The following is a 24,410-nucleotide window of genomic DNA, read 5'->3' as shown; positions in this document are numbered from 1 at the left end:
TGCAGAGCTTTCAGTGAAAGCCAACATAAAACAACATGGCTGCTTTTTTTTTTTTTTTTGACCACTATGTTAAAATAGCTAAATCAAGTAGTCTAAAGCTGGAAAGCGCTAGCATTCAAGGTTTGTTTGCGCTAAGATTTTTTTTTTTCCAAAGACCTTAACAATTTTAGCAGCAGCAATCCCTGCTCCCTTCGTTTTGTACTTGGCTGCTGCTGCACGTGGGGCTAAGACACTTTGGGCCATCCCCGTGCGTGCCGAGGAGGCAGCTGGGTGCTACAGGGAAGAGAACATCACAGGATCCTCTACTCAAAGAGCACCTAGCATTGCACTTTGAATTTATAAACGATAAGGAGATGGTACAAAACTTACCAACACAAGGATGCTGCTTTCTGGTACCTTACCCAGCTATCGGCTCCATAAAAGCAGCATAGAGGGCACGAGAGCTGGTGGAGGAAAGCATGAAAATGCTGGTTTCCGTTCAGCCACGTACCCCATGTCCAGATGCCCGTGGGAGAGCATAAATACAGAGCAAGAATCTAATTCTGTCATACCTAAATATTTGCTGGCAACCTGACTATCCATGGCCCAGACGTTTCCTGTGCCAGAAAGGGTATTTAATAGCCCCTAAGGGCTGTTCACTTTCATGGGCCCAGCTGTAGCAGGGCTTGTTTAAAATAAAACGGGAGATTGCTGAGTTTGATAGGACACACAGTGTTTAGTGTTGGATGAAGTGCAAATAGTCATTTCACGTTACAGCAGATGCCTTTGGCTCTCGTTGAGGGCCAGGTCGGGACAGTGTTTGCTGGATGGGGTTGAGCCAGTCTTGTCCAGAGGAAAAAAGGGTCCTACTGCTTCTCTCTAGATATCTAAGTAGAAAGGCTAAAAGACAATAGCAATGACTAGTGACATGGTCTGAATACATTGTTTTTGCATCAAATAATTCTGAGAGATTTATCAGTATTTTGCAGACTGGGGAATACATCAGTATTCATTTTAGCCTCTGAAAAAATATAATATTTGGTCTCTGGAGAAATGCTGGGATGTATCTCCTATGGGTTTTGCTGGAATAATGCTCTTTATTCTGCAGAAAAGCCCTGCAGTAGGGGAAGCTTCTATACCCCAGCAGCTTTGAATGCCCTATTGTGCACTAAGCTAACAAAAAGCTATTTGTTTTCCTATGTCTGTTTACTGCTTACCAAGCCTCCACTGAATCCAGAATGTTAAAATGACCACTGGTTTTTAGCTAGGTTATATCCTACTCATGTATCAGTTAATTATTGGAGATAAATTGCTAGAGATTGTCTATAGCCCTTAAAACTCACCATTTGGCCGTACTTTCATCTTAAATTCTCGTTCTTTTCTATTCTGCCTCCTGCTTACCTGGCTAGATGGTTTTTCCCCGCCTCAGTCATGGATTTCTGGCTAACGATCAGCTTGTCTTTAGCCGACGAATCCTCAAGGTAGATGTGTTGAATCTGCTGCTTCTGGTTTGCTGTGATTTTTGAGTGGATTTTTTCTTTTTGACTGATAGCATGCCATTGCTATTTTAAATTGTACGTGCAATGAGCTACATTGAGGTGCTTGTTTTGAGGTGTGCTTGAGCAAAATCCCGTTGGGGTTTAGGGGGAGTCTCGTCAAAGTAAGGAGAGGTAAAAGTCATGGACGTGAGCATTTGATCCTCTCAGGGAAGTGGGGACAAAGTCCTATAAATGTTCATAGGATGGTACTGTAAAATAAAATGCATTAAAAATGCAGTTGTCTAAATCTCAATACTCAAAATGTAACTCTTTTAATTAGGCAAAATTCAGTGGGAGTCCCTTGGCTTGACGTAGTTGGATGCAGCACTCAGGGTTCACAATAGTGTTTTTAAAAATTACGCAAGTGGTTTAGGAGCACAGATCTTGTTGAAAGGCAGCGGGATTTGTGCAGTTAAGTTTCTTAAGGACTTCTGAAAATCCCACACTTGTCCCTGATTTGAAGGTGGACCGCATATTAAACGCAGCCCTGTTCCTGCCTCCCTGGTATCCTGTCCAGATGTTGTTAAAAGATTTACGAGCCTGCCTTTCCGTGAGGATTTGTGTTGTTGAGCCCGTGTCAGATGTGCCCAGCGGCTCCGGGCTGGGCTGGGGCGTCCCGCGGCGGGGCGGGAGCCCGGAAGCGGGCAGCGAAGCTCGCGCGGAGCCAGCGCTCTCGTCCTCAGCAAGGACGTGCCGAGCCTGGCCAGTCACAAGAGGAGATGGCTGCTACTTTCTTATTTACATCCTTGCAAAGTGGGGTGCAAGCTGCACTGTATGTCGATGCATAACCTTGGCTATGTATAAAGGAAACTACTAAGCACTACGATTTTTGTGCGTTTTCGATGTGATCCACTAAGCTATGGAAGAGCATGCATGCCCCATGTCAGCATGTCGTTGGGTGCTTGTTATTTCTGCGTGCTGTCAAATCAGTGGTTTCCACACAGACGAGTGCCGTGCAGGGCTTAAAGGGAAAATAAATCCTGTTGGACAACATTGAGCAAAATCCTGGTTGAGGAGCAAGAACCAAAAGACTTGAACCAGCTACGTAGCTCAGTCGTGGGTTGGGGCATGGGTGCCGTCTGCCAGCTCAGCCGTTTGCCCCAGCCTGTTGCATGGAGCCCTGGGGGAACACGTCAGTCCCCTGCCCGGCTTGCTGATTTGCTGCTTCATCTCACAATGTTTGTGTGAACTTCTTGCAGGGCGATCAAGGTCGTGATGGAGCCACTGGCCCCCCTGGCCCACCGGGACCCCCTGGTGCCCGGGGGCCTCCTGGCGATACAGGCAAAGATGGCCCAAGAGGACCTCAAGGCCCCCCTGTAAGGACCATAGAAGTGAAATATTCGCAGTAACAGGGCACCTCCCGCTAAACCCCCCAGGGTAGTTCCCAGCCCGGTGAGGGAGAGGATGGGGAGGAGCTGCCAGGGGGCAGATGTGTGTCCTGGGGGGGTGGCAGCCTGGTTCTGCTTCCCATCACTGATGACCTTTCAACGAAAAGCTGGTTTCTTCCACAAAATTGGAATTTGACTTCCTTTCTCGCAACTAGAAAGTTGGTTCAGGCGGTGTTTGCAATTCTTCCCCTGCGAGCCGCCTGATGGGCGGATTGAGGTGGTGGTCGCTCGAGCAGCAAAGCTCCTCACGAGGCAGAGGCACGGCTGGAGGTGAGGGGCTGCTGGAGGAGGGGAGGCTCTCTGGGCTCTGTTTTGGCTTTCACAGAGCTGGAGCTGCAACATGTACTTGCACGTACTTGTTCCGAATCGCAGCAGAGAGCCCAGAGTGTTTCTCGTCCCTGATGGGCAGCCTTCGAACCTATTGCAAATCTTCAGATCCCTGGCAATTCATTTCGTAAATAAATATGCAGAAATGTGGTGCTATTGAGCATCCTTAGGTATCTCTGAGTGTTTTGGAGAACGTGGGATGTTAGCTCCTATATTGATCTTTTCTGTTTTTTCAGGGTTTTAAAGGAGAGCCAGGAGAGGACGGTCTCATGGTTAGTATATTGACCTTTTCTGTTTTTTCAGGGTTTTAAAGGAGAGCCAGGAGAGGACGGTCTCACGGTTAGTATTCTCCAAAAGTGTCCGTGCTGGCAGTAACAGCCTAACTAGCGAGAGTGGTGTGCTTGCCCATCTCACACGTGCACGTGGCTCTCACCTGGGTTGCTTTACATCACCCTTTAGCACTCTGCAGCCAATGGTTACTTGTCATTACTTCTTAAAGCCAAAAAATATGAGAAATGATAGATGTTCTCAATGGACAGTGCTCCATCTTAAGAAATTACCCAGCCTGGGCAGGGGCACCTGCGCCCATGGGAAGGAAAGAGGTAAGTTTTGCCCCTGTGGCTCTCTGGGGTGCTGTGCTGCTCCTAAATCGCCCATTCCTGCCCCTCCCCGAAGCCTCCTAGCATTACAACTCCAATTCAGCAATGCCGGATTTGCTGAGAAAGCAAAACTGAACCAGAAGGCTGTTGCATTAAAAACCAGCATGCTGGCCCAGCTTGCGCTCCTTGCAGTGTAAATAGCAGCGCAGGCAAAGCAAGACCGTGTTAATGGTGCAGGTTGGTGATGTGTCCTGGGAAGTCTTTGTGGGATTCGTTCAGAGCACGTTTGCACTGGCTGAAACGATTCACCCTGGGGTAACACGAGCGCGGTGGGTTGGTGGTTGGTGTTAGCTATCTTCGTCATGGAAAAAGCTACCTGGGAAGCCATAAGTGATTCCTGTGGCCAGTTCCCTAAGGACGCTGTGCCTGCCTGGGCCAGGGCCTGCTGCCTCTAATACAGACCACTGGCCTGTAATATCAGATAACCAGCCCTTTTTCTAAAGGGCATTTTAGCGCTATTAGCTATTGCACTAACTGCTCTGTGGCTTCATCGCCTGCAGAGCTAGTGTTCATTTTGGGCGTTTGCAGTTATACAGTATTGTAAACTTGCCATCCTGTCCCTCCATGGGCACTGTTAAGGTCTAGGTTGCTTCACGAGGTACTTGTTTATACATAAAATACACAAGCAGTAAGAGAATATTTTCTTTATTATTTACTGGCAACACAGAGAACTTGTGGCTGTATTTGTAAGTGAAGATGGGATGAGAAGTTGGCATCTGTGTCTTGTTTTCATGGGGATTAAAGTACTCTTGGAAATGTTTTTATCCTGTTATGTTTTATTGTCAAATAAGTATACCATCTAATTTTACATTCAACAGGGTGCCAGGGGACCTCCGGGACCAAAGGTGGGTAGTAAGTAATTCATTATCTGTCTAATTTTTTCCAAGTCAAGAGTTCTTGAAATATTGCTATGCTAAGGGGGTGGAGATGAACATAATTATTTCAACTGCACCCCCTCCATATCAATTCAGATGCAGTATTTCCATGATATCAAATTAATCAGTGACTTGGAGCTGCCCACGTCTGTTTGAACGTGCCAACCGCAACCGCTGTCCAAGCTAAAACTTGACACGGGCCGTGGAAGGAGCGGAGTGGGGGATTGGAAGCTGGGCTGTAGGAATGTGCTTTCTTGCATTTTGAGGGGAAAAAAGGAGATTGTTCAAGTCTGGTATTTTTACTTTACAATTAATTTGGGGTTTCAATACAATTGGTCTTATTTTCTGTTATTTCCCTTAACGTCTTTCTTTTCCGCGGTGATTGTTGCTGAAGGGCGAGCCTGGCGTCCAAGGGAAAAAGGTAAAACAGTGATTTTTCTTTGTCTTGCTCAGTGCTAGACTAGGGACACATTTTCAGAAACAGAGCAAGCAGCCGTGGTTTTGGTCCTGATTCATGGCCTGGGCTTTCTCGCATGTGTCCCATTAAAGAGCTGCCATTCAGCGACCTTGAAATGCAGCCGTTGCTGTGCCGTTGGCATGGTTTTCATTACAACAAACAGGCTGGAAGCTGGAATCACATCTGCCCAGTAGACAAAGAATAAAACAGTAAATGCCAAACAAAGCAGTAGATCTGAGCCCTTTTACTCAAATAATCTAAGCTAACCCAAGAAGCATTTGGAGGATGTTATCTCCCAACAGGCCCTCGCGATGGGATGGACTGTGAAGAGGGGTTGCATGCATAGCCTCTGTGTGGTCCCTTCTTATGGGCCAGGAAGCAAGTTCCCACTTGTTTAAGGACGGGCTCTTTGGGTTGTGTGTTGAAGCCTGTAGAAGATTCATGTGTCCTCGCTGTCCATATTTTCTTCTGTCAGTGCTGTCAAGTAATAAATAAACCAGTGCCTTTAACTGAAACGAGCGTGCTGATGGCGCTCAGCCTTATTCTCTTACTGCTTTGCCCCAAAACAGACTTGGCTGCGTGCATTTCTCAGGCCAGAATTTGGCTTAAAATCCCATAACTGCCTGGCAGAATTAACCTCCTCTGGACCTGCAAACCGAGCTCACTTTGGGAGAGCAAGGACGCGGGATGAGCCCAACACAAACGCGGCTTATGGGACCTGCAGGTCTCCGAAGGCAGTGGATGCGAGCGTACGAGCTCTCCATTTCACTCATTATGTTTTATTCCATCAGGGTGATGACGGGATCCCAGGGGAGCCAGGACTTGTGGGCGCTAAGGTGCGTTGCAGCTGTGTGTCTGTCTAGCCGTACGTGCTCGGCAGCCTTTGCGTCATCCCATGTCCTCGTTGGCAGGGCGGGTTGTACGTATGCATTCTGCCCATGAAGCGTGTCTCTACAAAAGAGCAAAGAAACGGGAAAGGGAAGGATAACCCATCCCTTGCCACGTACCTCTGCTCTGAGGGGCTCTGGTCCGTACGCACAATTTGGTGGCCCTTCCTGAGAATTGCACCAAGAACAGTCTCTGGCAAGATCAATCGGGCAAGTTGCTTGCAGTCGGGATTTGGGATGTGGTTCTTTTACTGCCCGGATCTGAGGAGCGGCAGGGGAAGGCTCTTTGCGGGAGCCTTCCCTCACAGCTGCAGTTTTGGGACTAGCTTTGCAGCTGAGCATATCACCCGTAACCACGCTGTTAAGTCTGGAAGCTTTGTCTCCTATCTGCACGTAGGCAACATTATGATGCGTTTTAGGCTAAAAGCAAAAAGCTTTGTTCATTCATAACAGTAAAGATGAAGCAAGACAATTATAACCTGAAGAAACCTGCTTTTCCATCCTACCCATATAGCTTTAACCTAAATTGTCTTGCTTTCAGGGAGAAAAAGGAAGCCCTGGTCCAATGGGAGAGAACGGCACAGATGGTTTGCCAGGATCCAAGGTAAATACATGTCCCTTAGCCTGGAAGTGAGGGAGCAGCACTGTTGAGGCAGCGTGTTTCTGCTGTGTAGGTGTTTTAAGCCTTTGCTTTCCAAAAGTCTCATAAAATGCCAAAAATGAAAAAAAAAAAAAAAAAAAAAAGGGGGGGGGGGGATTTGAGAAGTACGTTACTTTCTCCTGGTATTTTAATGAAAACAATATAAGAGGTTTTAAAATCATCTTCAATGTTTTCCATTGAATTCCCTGTTTTTTTTTTCCCAGAGAGCTAAATCTCTGATGATATTTTGATTTTCGTATATTAATTACTGCGGTATCTCTCCAAAGTCAAGAGTACTTAAATGCTTTACTGTTTTACTTAACTGCAAAGAAATGTGATAAGACAGCCTTGATAGGTTAAGTGGTGATGATACGACATGGAGAGCATCCATGAGCTGCTATTCCCCCCCAGCAGCTGCTGCTTATTTATCAGGATCCATATCCAGTCGTGTTTTCTGCACCAAACAGTCGTGGCTCCATGTTAGGCAGGAAACCATTTATGATGAAGAAATGTGGGCTCAATGGCCCTTAGCCATTGTGTTTCTAAAAACATAGTAGTAGCACTCACTTCTCCTCCTAGGATCTGCTGAATTGAGTTTTTTCCGATGAAGAATCTTTGTTTATACAGTTTTTACTCTTTCAAGGGCTCCTATAATTTGACAAACAAATAGATTTTCATAGATGTGGCAAAAGGTACGTTTTTGATTCCTGAACTAAATTCTAGGTGATGGCTGCCAACGTGGGAGTGCCTACAGCTTTCCAACTTTCAAAAAATAAGAAAGAGAAAAAAATTTGGCACAGCTTTTTTCCTTAAACTCGCCCTCAAAAATGGTTTAAGCATGTCAGCTGAAATTTTCCACATGCAAAAATCAGCCTAAAGCAAGCACAGACATGTGAAACTTCAGCACAAAGAGTTGAAGCTTGGCACGCTGGTAACAGAAAATAGAGCTCTATAAGGGAACGGCCCTTCATAATTAAAGGGAGTCCGGCTCCGAATGGGCAGTTCTTCCGCTCCCTACGTGATGAGGAAAAGTTTTCTTGCTGTCACCTAGTCCGCACGAAGGTTGTTTTTTTGCAAAGCATATTTGTTCTGAAATCAAATCTTGGCTTTTTTGCTGGGAGCAGTCGGTGCCACGCTACATATATATATGTATAAACACATACATATATATAAAAATTTTCATCTCAAACGCATCTTGGTGCCTCATGCAGCTACAGGATTTTTTTTCAAAGACAAATATTCCTTATTTTCCTGGCTCTCTCTGCATCAAAGGTGCCATGCTCTTTTCCAGGGTGAACCTGGTGAGAAGGGAGGAGTCGGCTCCATTGGACCACGGGTAGGAACGCTCAGGTTTCGTCTTGGTTAGTTTGGCGTCGCGTGTTTACCTGACCTGTTCTCTGCCATCTCTATCTGTATAACACGTTGTTGAATAATTTAAGGTTCGTTTCATTACTGGAAAATAGAGGTGGTTCGTATTTAAACAGATCGTGCGGATACTGAGCCCAGGCATTGGAGGCAGTGCTGGGAAACGCAGTAAAGCCCCGTTTTCTTGCCGGTGTGGTCGTGCGACCCCTTTGTTTTGTTTTGCAAGAGGGGAAGCTGTGAGTGGGCGTAATTAAGTAACGATTTCAGTGCACTTCTCGACTGCACGTATTTACGCCCTTTGAGGTTTGGTTGGATGACAGTTGTCGCCGTCAGTCTAGGCACTGATTTAAGCAAAGGTGTTCGTAAGGTGATGAGCACCTAAGCGCCAGGGTGGTGCGTACTGGTCTCTGCTCTGGTACTGCCCGCTTCTCGCGCACCAGCCCTGGGGCTGCCGCAAGAAAACGATTTGGTTTTCCTCTGGTTGCAGGGTCCGCCTGGCCTGAAGGGGGAACAGGGCGACACCGTGGTGATCGACTACGACGGCCGCATCCTGGACGCGCTCAAGGTGAGCCCAGGGGCGAGGTAACGCCTACGGGCCGGGGACTTCATCCTCAGCTGGGACGGGGTTACCTCCCCGGGACGGCTCCGCGCGTCGAGGAGCGGCCGGTCTCGGCCAGGATTGGGCCGATTGGGTGGCAGGCGGGAGCGCCTGGGACGCTGTTACTGCCCCCAGGAGCTCGGGACGTTTGGGACCTGCCGAGGAGGAGAGCCTTTGCGGGGCGGTTTGACGTGGTGGCAAAACTCGAGGCGGTAAACGTAGGCCAGAAGACGGGGCTCGGGCGCAGGCCAGCCGGCGCCTGTGCCGGGCGGAAGAGCGAGGCGCAGCCGTTTCCGCCAGGATTGGAGAAGCTGAACGGACTCGACGTGGCGCTGCCTTTAAATAATTGTTTGGTAACAGGCTGCGGGGATGCCCCAAGCGAGGGCGACCGCCGCGTGCCCGGGCCGCTGCGGCGGCGGCCCTGCGAGCCGAGGTCGGGGACGGAGGCGGCTGGAGAGGCGCTGGGGGGTCTCGCCCGCCGAGCCGGACCGTCTCCTGCAGGCCGCGCGCCGGGACCGCTGACGGGGCAAAGCGTTAACACCTGCCCAACGTGGCCGCTGCGGTTCTGCTTCGAGGCCGCTGTTTGCCCGCTTACCGTTGCTTCGTGGACGGACCTCTGAGAAGCGATCGCTCGACGCTAGGTCCTGTGCGATTAAACACAACGTTTCAATCTACAGTAGCGGGCAAAGGTGCCGGGCGCTGGCGCGTGACTCTGCCTGGTTTTTCGGCTGCGGGAGAGCCGGCGAGCTTTGCCGTCGGAGATGATTTGCAAGTCGCAGTATATTCCCTCGCTCCAGGGCGTTGCAAGCTCTGCACCCCGCAGTGCCTGGGAAGAAAAACAGCGCGCGGGGTTTCCCCGCTGTGAGCGTTGACGCAAACGCCTTCGTTTCCCCTCTTTAATTGCACCTCTCGGGCCGGCTGCGGGCGTCTTCAGCGCGGTGCTGCTGCAAAGCGCGGCCGGCTGCAGCCGGGCGAAGGCGAACGAGCAGAAATACGGTTGGGGGCTCAGGCCTAGAGCCAGCGGCGTTGGCTTTCTGAAGACACGTAGCTCAAGCCGGCCCCGTCGCGTGAGCGTCGGCAGCGGTGGACGGGGCCCTCGGTCTGCGCGACGTTGGCTGAGCTCGTCCCCGCGTCCGGGCCACCGCAGGTCACGCGAACGTCGATCGGAAATCGCCGCCGGGCGCAGCGCCGGCAGCGGAGGGAACGCGCACCCCGTTAGCCCCGGCGCGGTCGTGCTTATGCCGATTTTTCTTTGCTCTGTTGCAGGGTTCGCCGGGTCCTCCGGGCCCACCAGGCCCTCAAGGCGCGCCAGGTCCCAAGGTCAGACTCGCCGCCGCGCAGCCCGCGTGTCCTAGAGAGCCGCTCCGCGGCGTTCGCGGGCCTCGTGCGGCGCTCGCGTGTCCGCGGCGCTTACCCTCGAAACGGGCAAAAAAACCCCACCTCCCAGCCGAAAACGCAACGGGCAGCGCTGGCTGCGGGAGCTGAGGCTACAGGTGGTAAAGAAGGGCTATTTATTTTTTCCGCCGGCTTCCCTGGTGGAAAAAAAGTAGGTTTTCACCCAAAAGGCGAAGGTTGGTTTGTCCTTTGCCTGGTCTTTGGCCTCTTCTAGAGGAAGGTGCCCTTGAAACGCATCCGCTCCCTATCCCGCATGGGAGAAATCCCAGCCCCTCCCAGCGTTTTCTCCGTGCGCGTGGTGGGAGTCGGATGTAAATGGGAAACATACTTGAAGGCACCTGCTCGTGCTGCCCGTCCCTGCGCTACCGTCGGCTCTCCCCTTTCCGTCGGTGCCCCCTGAGCCGGATCTGCGCTTTCGGGGTGCCCCGTGCACCCGCTTACGGCCTGTTTACTGTGTCTACGTGAGATCGTCGCTGCCCGCCCGGTCCGCGATCGATAGCCAATAATTCAAAGTCAATTCTAGTTTCTTTAAAAGAAGAACCTAGCTTGCAGAAAAGCATCTCGCAGAGGGGTGGCCGCGGTGCAGGATTTCTGCGTTTCTCAGTCTCTCAGTGCAGGCCAAATCCGATTACCTCGTGGAGCTGGGTAATGGATGGAAACCCAAAGATGTCAGTCGGGCTGCTGCACCTTGAAACACTCAACTGCTCGCCACAATAGCTGATAAAAACGAGCGGCTCGTTTCCTTGCCAAATGCTTTCCTAGGATTATTTTCTGATTTTGCTTTACCTTCGGTTCTGCTTTCTCTGTGTCGCTTCAGGGAGAGCTGGGCTTGCCTGGGCCGCCCGGACTCGACGGTGAAAAGGTACGCGGCGTTTGCTTTGATCCAAGGAAATGTTGCAGGAGAGCGCCCAGCAGCTGGGTTAAAAAGGAGTTAACTACGTGGCCGTGATAGCTGGCAATTTTAAAAGTAAATCTCGGCCTTCACCGAAATCGAGGTTTCTTCCCCGCAGCGTTCAGCTGCACCTCTTTGAATGAATTGCCCTTGGCTTACGGCCTTGCCCTCAGCTGTGAGTATGCAGGACGCTGCTCGTAGCCACGTCTGCCCGGTTAGACGGGCCGCTTTTATGAGTTGTTCGTGAGACGCTGTCTCAAATGCCGTAATAACCCTCCCAAATCCTAAATTGCTGCATTCCTTTCGAGCGAAATTGTGCTGCACCCGCGAAATCAATATTTGCAAGTTTTAATGTTAAAACATGTTTCTGTGAGTCCGCGTTGCAACACGGAGCAAAACAACGGAAAGGCAGAGATGCCTGTTGTTCTTTTGGACGCGCATGTCTAGAATTTCCTCCGAAGGAAGATGTTTTCTGTAAACTTGCAGGGTCCCAAAGGAGCTAAGGGTGACCAAGGAAGCGCAGGCATCATGGGGCAGAAAGGCGAGACGGGAGAAATGGGCTTATCTGGTCCACCGGTATGTCCGTCTTTCTGTCCGTGTGTGTCTGCTGCGTGAATGCTTGGTGGGCGGCCGGGTTTTGATCGCTGAAGCCACGGCCTCTCCGCGCCGTGTTACTGCGGGACTGGAGGACGCCAAAGCTTTGGATTTTCTTAGTTAATGGTGGTGCCGGTGCCTTATTTCAAAAGGCACGAGGTGAGGCAAGTGTTAATCCGAAGTCCCCTTGCAGAGCGGTCCCCGGGGCCCGTTTCCCTTCCCGGGAGGTCGCCCCGCGCTCCGAGAGGCAGCGGTTGCCCTAAAACAGAAGCTTTTGCTTCTGGGAGAAAATCAAGGCAGCCGTGGGCTGTGCATGCCGGGGTGCGACAGCTGGGGTTTTACTCAGTGTGGAGTAAGGGAGTCCCTGAAAGAAAAAGAGCTAAAAAAAAAAAAAAAAAAAAAAAACATTAAAAACCAGAAAAGCTCCTTTTCTTAAACAGCAGTGCCCTTGGGAGCGAACAAGCACTTTGCTTGCGCAAAGACTGTGGTATAGGGGAAGAGAATTGCATTCTTCTGTCTCTTTGCTTTTCTGGAAGATGTGTAACATTAGCGTTAAATTCCTGTCTTTTAGGGAGCTGATGGACCAAAAGGAGAAAAAGGAGAAACGGGATTGCCGTGTTTGCAGAATAATCATGTAAGGCGCTGGCACAGCAAAGTCTCTTTTTCCGAGCCGCGGTCGGTGCTGAGGCCGGGTGAAGCCAAGCGCGGGGAGGCTGCGCTAGCGCCTTCAGTAACTGGCACTGTGGCAGAGAGAAGCAAAACACAACCGGTTTCCACGAGACCTCTCAGATGCATCTCACCAGCTGATTCATTTTGGAGTAACGTCTTGCGTAGTCGGCACTGCAAAGGCAGTTTAGGCTTTGCGTTGACCGTTGAGATATTGAATGTTGCTGTTATAATTATGTTTTGCTCTAAAAATACTCTGGAGCTTCCTTCCAGTTTCATAGGATTTTTGCTATTTTTTTCCTTGCTTTTTCATGCTTTTTTTTTTTTTTAAATAGGAAAGCTTGGTGGATTTTGATTTGTTTTTTTTATTATTATTAATGACACGAGAGCTCTAATTTTGTTCTGGTTTTAATCAGAGAGGCTGCTCTCACATCTGGGTGGAAAATGACATCACTATTTGTGAATAGTAAATACGTGAAGTAGCTTGTGAAACTCCTCTGATTTGAGGCTAGCTAGGTTTATGTGCTTCTTAGCAAATTCACTTGCTTATAAATTCTGTAAGCAATTCTCTGATGAGATTGCGATGCCCTGCCTTGCCAGCTAGGGCGGTCTGTGGTTTGAGGTGACTGCGTGCAGCGCGAAGGTTTCGTTCCCACGCTGCCTGTTTGCCCAGTCCAAGCCCCGCTAACGTGCCCCGTGTTTCCTTCCTACAGATCATCCCCGAACCAGGACCTCCCGGACTGCCCGGCCCTATGGTAGGAGTCTGCAAAGCAGCATGTACAACAGCAGAGCGCGCCGTACGCTCGGTATCGCGTTTGATTTGAAGAAGGCCGAGGGGTGTTTTGCTCTGTTCGATCGCTGGGGGCTGCTGTAAGGAATGTGGAAAAAGCAGGGAGCAGCCATGGCAGGGGTGCTGCCTTCAGACAGGCAGGAGCGCCCGGTTTAGAAAGGACGTCGTCCGTGTTTGCGGCAGGTCCTGCAAATATCCGCGCCTCTCCTCGGGACGGAAAGCTAAAACCTCCCACAACGTGGTGGGATGGGAAGACCGGTTCCCCATGGGGGTGGCATCTGAATTCCTGCAAATTTGCCAAAGTGAATGAGTTTTTGGCCGTTAACTGTAGCGGGAGAGGATGTGGGCAGCGACGAACATAGTCAGCGATTTTAACGAGGGTTTCTAAAGTGTTTGGTACCCACAACTCTGGAGGCTGGAGATGCTGAGGGCCATGCTTGAGAGCACCCGGGCTGATGTCCTGCTGCATTCGTGATCCTGACGGTCCCCTTGGACAGCAAAAGGCAGGATTAGCAGGGGGTAGCGAGGCTGCAGAGCACGTTGCAGCTCTCTTCAGAAAAGCTTTTGCCGAGTTCATTCTTCAGAGTTAATTTTTAAGAGTGTTATTGTTGCGTGTTGTGCAATCCAGCAATTTTCAGTTTTTGTTCCCACCGATTTGACATAGGAGAAGCAAATAAACTACTACCTGTCTTGAAAGCAACTATTTGGCCGTTGTCAGTCAGACCCGTAGCTTTAATGAGACGTGATTTGGGAAGCAAACATCTTGATTTGCTTTTAAATTCTGTTTTTCAAATGCACCATTGTCTTCCCTGCAGGGTCCTCCAGGAATCCAGGGGCCTAAAGTAAGTCAATCAACTAAATGTCACCCACTGTTTCCAGGCTGCCAGTGCATTATTTACAGGAGCACAAAGGACTGTCAGCTCTGGGGACTGATTTTTTTTGTCACTGTTTGTGACAACACATCCCTTGATTGTGTTGTTCAGCAGCTGGCATTTTGGAAAATAGGCCATTTGTCCTTCAACATACATTTCTGCTCTTAGGACTCCACGGCGAAGAAGGATTTGTTTGCTTGCAGCACATGCGAGTCAGGCTTTCCAAACTCTCAGGCTTAAACCTCTATTTTGAAATATTTCGCATAGAGTTTAGTCAAGAAGAAAACGTTAATGGCAGCGAGGGTGTAAGCTTTGTCCGAATCTTGCAGTTTTTCTTCCGTCCTGCTCCTGTACACACAGCGCCGGCTGGTTGTCCTCGCCAGGGCCGCGTGATCCCGCTCGTGGCTAGCGCAGCTGGCCTGGCCGTTTGTCCTGCCTTTGGGCATGGCCCGTCCTCCTCACCTTGAGCAACTCCCCCGGCATGTCTGAGGCCGTTTTTGAGGCCTCCGTCGACACGAGCTCCCCGCGCCCCGTAGCGTGCTGCTCGGTTGACATCGCTTCATTTACGCAGGGCTTGGACGGTGCCAAAGGAGAAAAAGGCGACAGTGGTGAGAAAGGGGAACGTGGTGACACTGGACCAGCTGTGAGTAGCTTTCCCACCTCCAGTTTCTGACTAACGACAGAAACCTGCCTTTCAGCAGCTTTCCAAATGCCTTTTTTTTTTCTCTCTCCCGCAAGGGTCTCCCTGGTACTCCAGGACTTATCGGTTTACCCGGCACCAAAGGAGAGAAGGTAACCACCGGGGTGGGAGCGGTGAAATCCTCTTGTAGTCCTAAAAGAGGAGCAAGGGGCTGTAGCAACCCCTGTCCTCTGTGGTCCCACCGGTCCAGCTAGGAGTTACCGGCACTATGCTGCGTTTGTCACGGATGAGTTCACTTCAAGTCGCTGTTTTAGGAGCGGAAGGATTTACTACTAGAGTTGCTAGGAGTTACTACTAGTGTAGAAGGATTAACCTAAGCCTGCCTTAAGACACTGTAAATTGGGAGCAGGACGATAAAACTAATTTAAACGTGCCTGGTGGCTTGCTGCGGCAGCTGTGCGTTACCTCGGTTGGCTAAAGGACCGAGCGATATTTGCCGAGCTCCGAATCTGCAGGAAACGCAGAGCAGTTGGTCACGGTAACGAGGATGAGGAGGACGCCAGCGTCGCTGAACGGAGGGCTCCCGGGCGCCGGGCCCTCGGCAGCCACCACCTTCCCTCTGGCTCCGTTGGACGTTAAGGGACGCTTATTCTGGGAGGAGGCGAAGCGCTAATAAACAGGCTTCTGCAGAGGTGGCTTTAGAGACTGAGCGTTGCTGCATCCACCCATCTAACCCTTGCGACAGCAAAACCCCTTTCCTTAGTACCTGTAATACGTTTTTAGTAGCCCGCGCAGCAGGAGGCTGCTTGGTGCCTTTCTTTTCGCTCAGGTGAATTCTACGCCCTTGTTTACAGGAGCTTAAGTATCATGGGAGGATCTGACGCCTCGATAGTCAATATTTAGGGAAAATGGCAGTGCGAGGCCTGCTGCTCCTCCCTGCTGTAAATCTGCAGAAGCCAACTTCTGGGATGTACAGGCTGTAACTGCAGTGCCTTCAAGAGTCTCTAACTTCCCTATTAAAAGACATAAATGCTTCCTCTTACTTGTCTAGGTTTCTTAGTTTTACCAGCGTTTGTCTTCAGAGCTATAGCATCAATGAATTGCTGTTTTCAAGGGTCTGCCTCACTTTTAGATCAGTAACTGGGTCTAGTAAGTGCTGCATGACTAGTTAGGTGCGTGAATGACTAGTTAGTAGTATATTGAGCCCAAAACTGCAATCCAACGAGCTCACGGAAAGCTGTGCAAGCTCTTCCTGTTGTTTCACTAGTATTTCACCAAATGGATATAAGTCTGCCTACAACATCAGACTCTAATATGGCATGTCTTTTTTTCTTATTTTTATAACTGCAGGGAAAGCCAGGGGAACCAGGATTAGACGTGAGTATGGAACACATTAATTGTGATATGTAGAAACATGAACAACATGCACGTGAAGACCATCACATTGATTGGCATTCTCATGAAAATATATAGCTAATGTTGTATATACTATTTTGAATTAAACAGGTGCCCTGTGGAACAGTATATCAGTAGGAAACAGCTTAATTCAGACAAGCTATAACTCTTCCAAACCATGTATTATTTCTCAGCTAAGGTGCTGGGGGAGTTTCTCTTTTTTATTGAGAATATTTGTACTAGACTCAATAAAATGAAAATCTCTACTGGATAAAATGTTACAAATAAAGCACAAGCTTTCCCAAGAAATTGCTGAGAGACAAAGTCAAAAAGGAAGCAAATGTCACGTTCTTCACCATGGGAGGCCGGGTTGATCGCTTGGGGTTGATTATGTGGAGCTGAGATGCTGAGACCTTTACAAAGTCAACTTACAAATCTTTTTTTTTTTTTTTCTTTTGCCTAAAAATTGCCATGATAGGGCTTCCCAGGTCTAAGAGGAGAGAAAGGAGAAAGAAGTGAAAGAGGGGAGAAGGTAAGTGGGTCGTGGCTGTACCAGTGCTGTTGGGGGCAGCAGGAGAGGGGTGCAAGAGGGGCAAACTGGCTGCTCCTTTTGGCTGCATTAGTATTTGCATGGCCCTAGTCCAGGGCAGGATGATTGAAGCTGCCAATTCCTATGGCCTGGGGAGCGTTTTTGCAAGCCTCTCACCCCTGCAGCCTGCAAACGCTGGGGGTGCACTGGAGGAGCCTGGCAGCTCCTGTTTGCGCTTTGGCTTCACAGACCTTGAAAATGCATCTGAGTTGGAGGGTTTGTCGCAGGGATCCTTAAAAAAAAGTACAGGAGGGCTGGGAGGGGGCACGACCATGCCAGGGAGCTTCGTGGGGAGGGCAGGGCTGCCCCAAACCACCTACTGATGGGCACTGACCCACCTTCCAGCAGAAACGGGCCATTGAGCTAGTCTGTTTTAAAATTAATATACTCTATCAAAATCTATCAAAATATTCCCACCCAGCTTTAATTGAAGATTTGCACATTCATGTAATTCCACGGTTGAGGTTACATTGGTGCAAATCTCCCTCATTTGAACTAGCTGTGGGGCAGGAACTTGCAATTGCTGTGCAAGTTAAAACCAAGTTGTTCTTTTCCTGCCTCTCACCCCTTCTGTCCTTGACATGATTTTTCTCTTGTGGCAACAGGGTGAGAGAGGAATGCCAGGGAGAAAAGGAGCTAAAGGGCAGAAAGGGGAACCAGGCCCTCCTGGGCTGGACCAGCCTTGTCCAGTGGTAAGTCTTTTATTTCGTTCCTCTTAAGCTTGCATGGCAGCGGCTGGAAGGGCCTGCAGCTTTGCAGCCAGGGAAGGGGAAGCAGCACTCGATAGTTCTTTATTTTGCAGTAAATCAGAGCAGATGGTTATTGTTTTCTCACTTTTCTTAATGGTTTGTTTTATCTGCACTGCTGGAAGTTCACAGCTTTCTGTAGTGACTCCGTATTGGCCAGATGGGAACAAGCCACAGCAGTAAAAATAAGGAATCTTTGTGTAAAGACCTTCTCATTGTCATCAGGAACAATGGGCTTCAGTAAGGCTCTCCAGCAGATAGCGGGCCCTGCTGAAAGCTGCTTGCTTAGTTTTTCAGAACATTTGAAATTAGGGAGTAACGCGATGCAGCGGATGGGAGGCAATTTGAAAAGAGGCCAGCTCGATCCCCTCATCTCTGATGAGAATCAGACGGGATGAGTCTGGCTCTAGCTCTGCCGCGCAGGGAAGCTGGTCGGCGTTGGTGGCCGAGCAGCTCCGTAACGCTGCCGAGATAAGCGGTGTACGAGCTAGAGCCTCTGAGGCTGCCGAAAAGGGAGCCTGGGGGAAGAGATGCTGTTTCTCCAGCTGAGATGGCACCTGGTACCGGAGATGTGTCCTCTCTCAGGCAGGTACTGGGCCACCAACATGGAGCATGTGCACAAAAACGGCCCAAAAGCCCTCTTTCCTTCCCAGAAAACCCTCCTTGCTGTTGATGAGTCCGAGGGATAGGGATGTATTTCTCAAGTCAGCTTCCAGAATGTCTCGTTCATTTGATCGGCCCCAGCAAAAACCTGCAGTGGTTTATATGAAGTTACTTGGCCTGGTAAATTTACCTCCTTTTCATTACTGCTCTTCGTTTAATGACTAAAAATTGATATATCATGTATAATTGATATATTCCATAATATGCTTTGAGATTGCTGGATAACAAGGTAATTTGTATGAACTATTGAACTAAAATTACTTAAATTTGGCTTTTAGAACTAAGTACAACTACACAGGACTAGTGGTGGTGGGTACTTGCTTAAACTCGCTCGAAAAACCCACTTTTTGCTAGACCTTGTGTAAACGTGTGATTTTTTTTATTCTCCCTCTGCCAGCACACCTCTGTCAATCAAAGCTGTCGCATAACTCCACTCTACCAGCAAACATCTCCCTTTGCCAGTATACCTTATTTTGCTTAGAGAGTAAACGTGAGCTACAATTAATTATTTTGCTGGTGATAGATCGCCTTTCTTCTCTCCACGTGCTGAATGATCTAACCCTCATCTTTTTAACTGCAGTTAGAAATGTGAATCTCTGGTTTGTGCGTACAAGGTATTTCCCAGATGAGACTTGGTGGTGTCTGCAGATTCCCAACCGTAAAACAATTCTGTTGGCTTGCTGTGTCATCAGAAATGGACGTGTCAAATTTTGAACCTGTGCTTTGCTTTTCTGCTGAAACGCTGGTGTCTGTTCAAGTAACTCCTGTGTCCTTTATGATTCTCAGCAAGCAGTTATTTTTTTAAACAGGGAGATCGTACTGTTAAAGGCAACAAAGGGGAGCCAGGTTTACCAGGCCTGGATGGGGTGAGCGTGCCCTGCTCTTTGGTATAGTGTCTGCTTTTTCCCTTTCTTGCATGGTTTGTGTCCGTTTCTGCTGTTGCAAAGCCCTTTCCCAAGGAGTGAATCCCTCTAGGGAGAGAAAGGAACATAAATCAGCAGAGCGCAAACAAGACGTTTCGCTTTGGCCTCCTACTCCGAGGGCCAACGTGTTGTGCCTTCTTCCCGCGGTTAAAATGACTTTAGATGTGGAGTGGAGGCAATGGGAGATCAGGTAGGGAATGCTTGATCGTTTGTAATAGGTGCTAAAAACTAGTTCTTGTCTCTCTCACCACCTGCAACCTATTTTGGACCCCCTCTTGCCTGTCCTTCCTGCAGCCCTGCAAAGGCAGGTTCACGCCTGAAAAGCTTTCTCCCGCCGAATGGCCGCGAGCGCCGTAGCTCTACGGAGCGGTGGCTGGAGGGGTTCGCTGACGCTCTGGGCATTAAAAGAGCATTTACTGTGGCGGCATGTAGTTCTGCGTGCGCTCAGGTTCACATCCAAAGATTATTCCAAAAGGTTCGTACTCCGTCCTCTGCAAGGACGCTGCATGACTAGCCAAAAGAGGTCATTGTTTTATTTTCCTTTTTTTTTGCATCATAGAAAATGCTGCAAATTAGATGATTTGCAGTTGTCTTCAGAGAAACAAAGGGGCAGTAAGCTGTCTCTCTTTCAGAAAGTTAAATTGCTTTCATATGTGTCAAAGAAGCCAATTATTAGCAGAAGGCTCTTCGACTCTTCATATTTACTCCCCAGAGATGGTCATGTTTACCAAATATTTCCCCTCTTAACTACATACAAGGCACAATACCTACCTATATTGAAGGCACTGTAAATAGCAGTCGGTGGTTTCTTCTATATAGAACTACTATGTGGCTAGTTAAAAAAGCACTTTACCTATCTCCTTGCTTATATACCTAAGGGTTAGTTGCATGCTGCGCGCGAGTGCCTTCGTCCTCCACCCGGCCGTGCGGCGGCGGTGTGCTGTGCCCTCGGTGATTGCCTTCAGTCCAAGAGTTTGTAGCACGAGCCTTACACGGAGTTTGCAAATCACTTTTTAAGTTGACGAGTCACTTTGGAATCACTTGAGTGAAACACGATAAAAACGTGAGGAATTTTCTGACTGCCAAGACGAGTGCCTTGAGTGCGCAGAAGGGAGAAAAGGCCCAGGGCAGAAATCATCCCTGTGACCGTCAGCGTGCGAGGACGCAGCATGTCAGGATCTTTCCAGGCCAAACTACTACCCTGCTTGTTGCCCCTTTTGCCCTTCACCCCCAGACAACTCTGATAAATATGCAGGTCGGACTTTTTTTTTTTTTTTTTAATAGATATGGAACAAAATATTGACTGGTATCAGCAGAAAAAGTTGCCTGGTACCTAACTACTGTTTACGTTATAGGAAAGTACGTGAACATAACTTGACGTGCTGTGCTATGAGTAGCTAGAGAGGGTGACCTTACTTTTCACTGCATCTGTTTTATTGGGCATAGGCTATTTTACATATAAAAATCAATACAGAATACAAAAAAATGTGATGACTGACATTCACAGTAAAAAATGTAGGAAATGCGTTTTTGACCTATATTTGCACTAGCAGTTATCTCCGCTGCGAACACATCCGTGTGACTTCCAAGCCCTAGTTAATGTGGAGATGGCTCTGAGGGAAGGGGCAGCGCCCCTGGCTCTCGGTAGCTGTTCTGTACCTGCAGAAATTTGTGCAATCAGAGATCCCAAGAGCCTTAAAAAATCCCACATCAGAAAAGGCAAGGCAAGTCAGCTATTTCTTCTAAAGTATCTTGAATGAGAGAGTTGGTCATACGTAGTCCATTCCTCTTCTAAGGGGTCCCTTCCGTTTCACTGTTTTCCTCCTGCTAGGTAAGCTCTTTTGGCTTTCTGATTTCCGTACGTTTTCTTGCATCTCCATCAGAAAAAGACAAGTATTTCCATGCTTACTCTCTTTGCATAGTCCACAACTCATCCTATTCCAATCAGTTCAGCAACTCAGGATTTCTCAAAGAAATTAAGCACTGCAGAATCGAATTTAACACAACCAGGATATCATTTAAAAAAAAAAAAAAAGTTTTTTCACCTCCCCCCACAATCTGAAATGCACACGTTAACAAGAGTTACATTGCCACATCATGTTTTCCATGTATACGTCTGACTGCAAATATCACTACCTTTTAAAGCAGATTATGAAATGAACTAACTGTTGTTCCAAATTTTTATATTTGCTTACATTTTCCTTTTTGTTTAAAGGAAAAAGTGTGGTTGTTTTTTTCACCCTGGGCTGTATTCAGTTTTGCATTATGCCTAACACACAGATTATATTGCGTATTTTTTTTGTCTGTGCGTATGAAGCCTATGGGTTTTGCATGGCAGTTATCCTGAATCGTGCTGCTACGTCTTTCATCGCTGTGAGGACTGAACTTCAGGTTTTGGGGTGCTGTGACACTTAAGTCACTGTCAACAGAAGTTAAATCTGTAAATTCACTTTTGCAGGGACCAGATGGACTGCCAGTAGCAGGATGTTGGCATAAGGTACAGTAATAATAATTATATATCCTTGAATAGGCAGAGTGGTTTTGGCTGCGTGGTGACTGCTTGTACGGCTACGTTTCCTTTAAGCAGTAGGCGGTATACCCTGCAGACAAAGCGTCATGCCTTGCGAGAAGAGGAGCCCATCTAGTTTTGTACCTTGTTCCCCACAGCTGTAGACTGGTTTCCGCACAAGAAGCGAAAGGGGGTTTCTGCACCCCAAAAACTTGCTAACGATGAAAAATCACTCTGGTTAATACTGTCAGTAGTGATTCCCTTTTTTAGGCTAGCTCAGACTGGGACTCTATTTTGGCCTGAGCGGTTTAGGAACCGGTCATGCAAAGACTGCACAGTTCTGCAAATTGGGCTTGTATAACCTGCGTTCACACTGTATCATTTAGCTGAGATTTTTCTAGACAATCACCTTTTCTATCAGAGTTGCAAAGTGCTCATTTCCCCACAGACTTTCCTGCCACAGTAATTATGCCTCCGCAACCACTACGCTGCTTCAGCGTTTAAATCGGGAAATCTGGGTGCGTGTGGTCAGATAACTCGGAAACGTCTCGCCCTACGCCCCCAGCGCGACCAGTGTTTAAGCGCGGGGCCGTCCAGTGCAAGAGACGGCTCCCACGAGAGCGATTAGACAGCTCTCTCCCATAAGATGAGCTTTTAATCCCGACTTTTAAGAGGGTGCTGTAATGTCGTTCTCCGACATGGCTATGCCACCGGAGCAGAAGGGAATTACTAACCCAATTTCAAACATATGGTACGGGGACGTAATTCAAGCTAACAGCAAGCATGTTACTAACGTTGCAAGCCCTCAGTTAGAATGTAAGCATGCCCTTAGCATATAAAAGGCTCTAATTCTGTGGAAAGTCGTTTGGATGTACTTTTAATGTTAAGAAAAAAAAAAAATTAGTATCGATCCTTACAACGTTAACAAGAAAATCAGTAAACGTGATGGAGCGTTTCTCTTTAATTAAAATGTTTTTTTTATCTGTGTGTTCTTTTCCAGTGATCTCTAAGCATGAAGCACAGTGTGTAAATAATGTGATATATTTTGATCTATTTTTTTGTATAAAAAAGGAACAAAAAACCCTTCAACAGTAATATATTGACCTTTTTTATACTGGATTCTGTCATTTATGGACTTTGAAAATATTGTAAAGCTCCCAAACCCATAAGATATGCATGGTAACATCAGGATTTGGTAAAGGTACCAATGACAGTAGCTGGGAACGAAGAGTATTCCCTGCTGATGTGGCTGTGTGAACTAACAGTACTGAGACAATGTGTTGCCTGGTGTGCCTTATAGCATGAAGGAGGGACGATCCCTATCCTAACTGGACTCTCAACTCTGTATTTGCATTGCACATGCACGTTAAAAGGGTGAAAAAAACTGGCTGAAAACAAAAAAGAAAAAAAGGATGCAGCCCTAGAAATGAAAGAAGCTGCTGTAGACCATCTGGCCAAAGAAAAGAAGGACTTTCAACTTGCAGAGGAAACAAAGCCAAGCTCCGTTCACTGCTGCCTGCTGTTGCTATGATGGAAATAGCAATCCTTTGGTTAAAAGTAACAATCTTGACTACCTGTGGATATTTCACTGCTATCAACAGAAACTTTTATCTCAAGAGGAAACACCTCTGGGTCCCGTTATGGGTTCTTTGACTGAAGATACGCAAATGCTCTGTTACTGCAGAACTCAAATTCCTTAGAAAACCTCAGCTGCAATATTTCAAAACACAAAAACCTAGCAATACTTTCAGTGAAGAGTTGCAGGATAGGGAGGGCTCTGCTGAAGCCTTTTCTTAGGCAACAGAGCAAATAACGTTGTTTGCTATTGGAGTTCCCAAAACTTGGGAGGTTGGAGTATTTAATTCTCCTGGTTTGTAGGGTTCATTTGTATTTGATTTTCTTGGTTTTTAATTGTAAACTCTGTAACTGTCTGCGTGTTCCTCTTGTCCTCCTCTTTCTCTCCCCCTTTTTCGTCTCTTTAAACTATCTGATCTCAGGCGCATCCCATGCAGAGCAGAGTAATGAATAAAAGGAGGATTATGATTTCTATCTCTGCATATGGCGTTAGTGAGACCAATAAAAAATTTGCAAACTATTCCGCTGTTAACATTTTTAAAGATGTTGAAAAAATTAAGGGACTGTGCAGTAAAGAGCCATAAAAATATTTCAGGGAGGAAGAAAAATCTTTACAAGGAGTCTGTTCAGCTTAAAATGAAGATCAGGAGGCAACTGGATTCCTTCACAGGGAGGAGATACTTTATATAACAAGTTCTTAAACTGAACAGAGAAATATGTACAAAGATCTGTCCAACGGCTGGAAGCTGAAGCTGCACAAAATAAGCCATGGTTTTTTAATAGTGAGGCTGATGAATGATAACCAGACCAGTGATTGGATCTCCATTCACTTTAATGCCATTTTGATTTGACCGATCATTTCTGGAGGAAATACTTCAGCCAAATACAAGTTGCTCAGTGTAGGAGTCTGAGGTGAAATTAAGAGCCTGTCCATGACATCAAACCAGATAATGAAAGAGCTCTGTGGCCTTAAAGAACAAAGAGGAGGAGGAAGGGGAGTCATTTTTTGTATACTGAGTAGATCTGAACCCTCTGTCAGATCCTTGTTCCACTGCACGTCTGAGGGCAGCTGGAGACGGAGGATTTGAGGGAGGGATGCGATCCAAGGGCAATCTGCCCTGTACAGACTGACCCAGTGCAAAGTTAATTCTCGCTCTGGTATCCTGAAGAACAGTAGCAACACGCTCAGCGCTTCAAGGAGACGGGGTGAAGTTTGATGTTTGTGAATGCTCTCATCAGTGTTTGTGTCCTAGTTGTCCTTGAACTTATCCTGCTAGTCAGCGGGGACTGTTTGCTATGTGCAGATAAATGGGACATCTAGCTTGGTAGATGTGGACGTAAAAGACTTATGGCTGTAGGCAGTGAATTTTTTCTACCTGTCTTAGCTGCCTGGGTTCTGTACCTATGCATTGCTTGTTTTGTGGCCATACTTTGCATCTTTACCAGTT

The 24,410-nt window shown here is 47.8% G+C and overlaps 1 protein-coding gene across 1 annotated transcript in view; it reads left to right on the top strand.

Annotated features, from left to right (window-relative positions):
* The window catches only part of COL23A1 (collagen type XXIII alpha 1 chain), a 186,606-nt gene extending 167,406 nt beyond the window's left edge, over positions 1-19,200 (top strand). The window contains 22 exon segments of the mRNA XM_068960214.1: positions 3,469-3,504; positions 4,710-4,736; positions 5,161-5,187; positions 6,015-6,059; positions 6,652-6,714; positions 8,042-8,086; positions 8,603-8,680; positions 9,980-10,033; positions 10,926-10,970; positions 11,487-11,576; positions 12,166-12,228; positions 12,974-13,015; positions 13,866-13,892; positions 14,494-14,565; positions 14,661-14,714; positions 15,913-15,939; positions 16,436-16,489; positions 17,152-17,238; positions 18,765-18,857; positions 18,860-18,949; positions 18,951-19,022; positions 19,025-19,200. Of these exon segments, the coding sequence (XP_068816315.1) occupies positions 3,469-3,504; positions 4,710-4,736; positions 5,161-5,187; positions 6,015-6,059; positions 6,652-6,714; positions 8,042-8,086; positions 8,603-8,680; positions 9,980-10,033; positions 10,926-10,970; positions 11,487-11,576; positions 12,166-12,228; positions 12,974-13,015; positions 13,866-13,892; positions 14,494-14,565; positions 14,661-14,714; positions 15,913-15,939; positions 16,436-16,489; positions 17,152-17,238; positions 18,765-18,857; positions 18,860-18,949; positions 18,951-19,022; positions 19,025-19,072 (1,239 nt within the window). The 3' untranslated portion in view covers positions 19,073-19,200.
* The last annotated feature ends 5,210 nt before the right edge of the window (positions 19,201-24,410 follow it).

The sequence above is a fragment of the Struthio camelus genome, chromosome 13, assembly GCF_040807025.1.
Source record: "Struthio camelus isolate bStrCam1 chromosome 13, bStrCam1.hap1, whole genome shotgun sequence".
In the NCBI taxonomy this organism is placed as follows: Eukaryota; Metazoa; Chordata; class Aves; order Struthioniformes; family Struthionidae; genus Struthio; species Struthio camelus.
The sequence above is the reverse complement of the archived record's forward strand: the minus strand, read 5'-3'. Positions and strand labels throughout refer to the sequence as shown.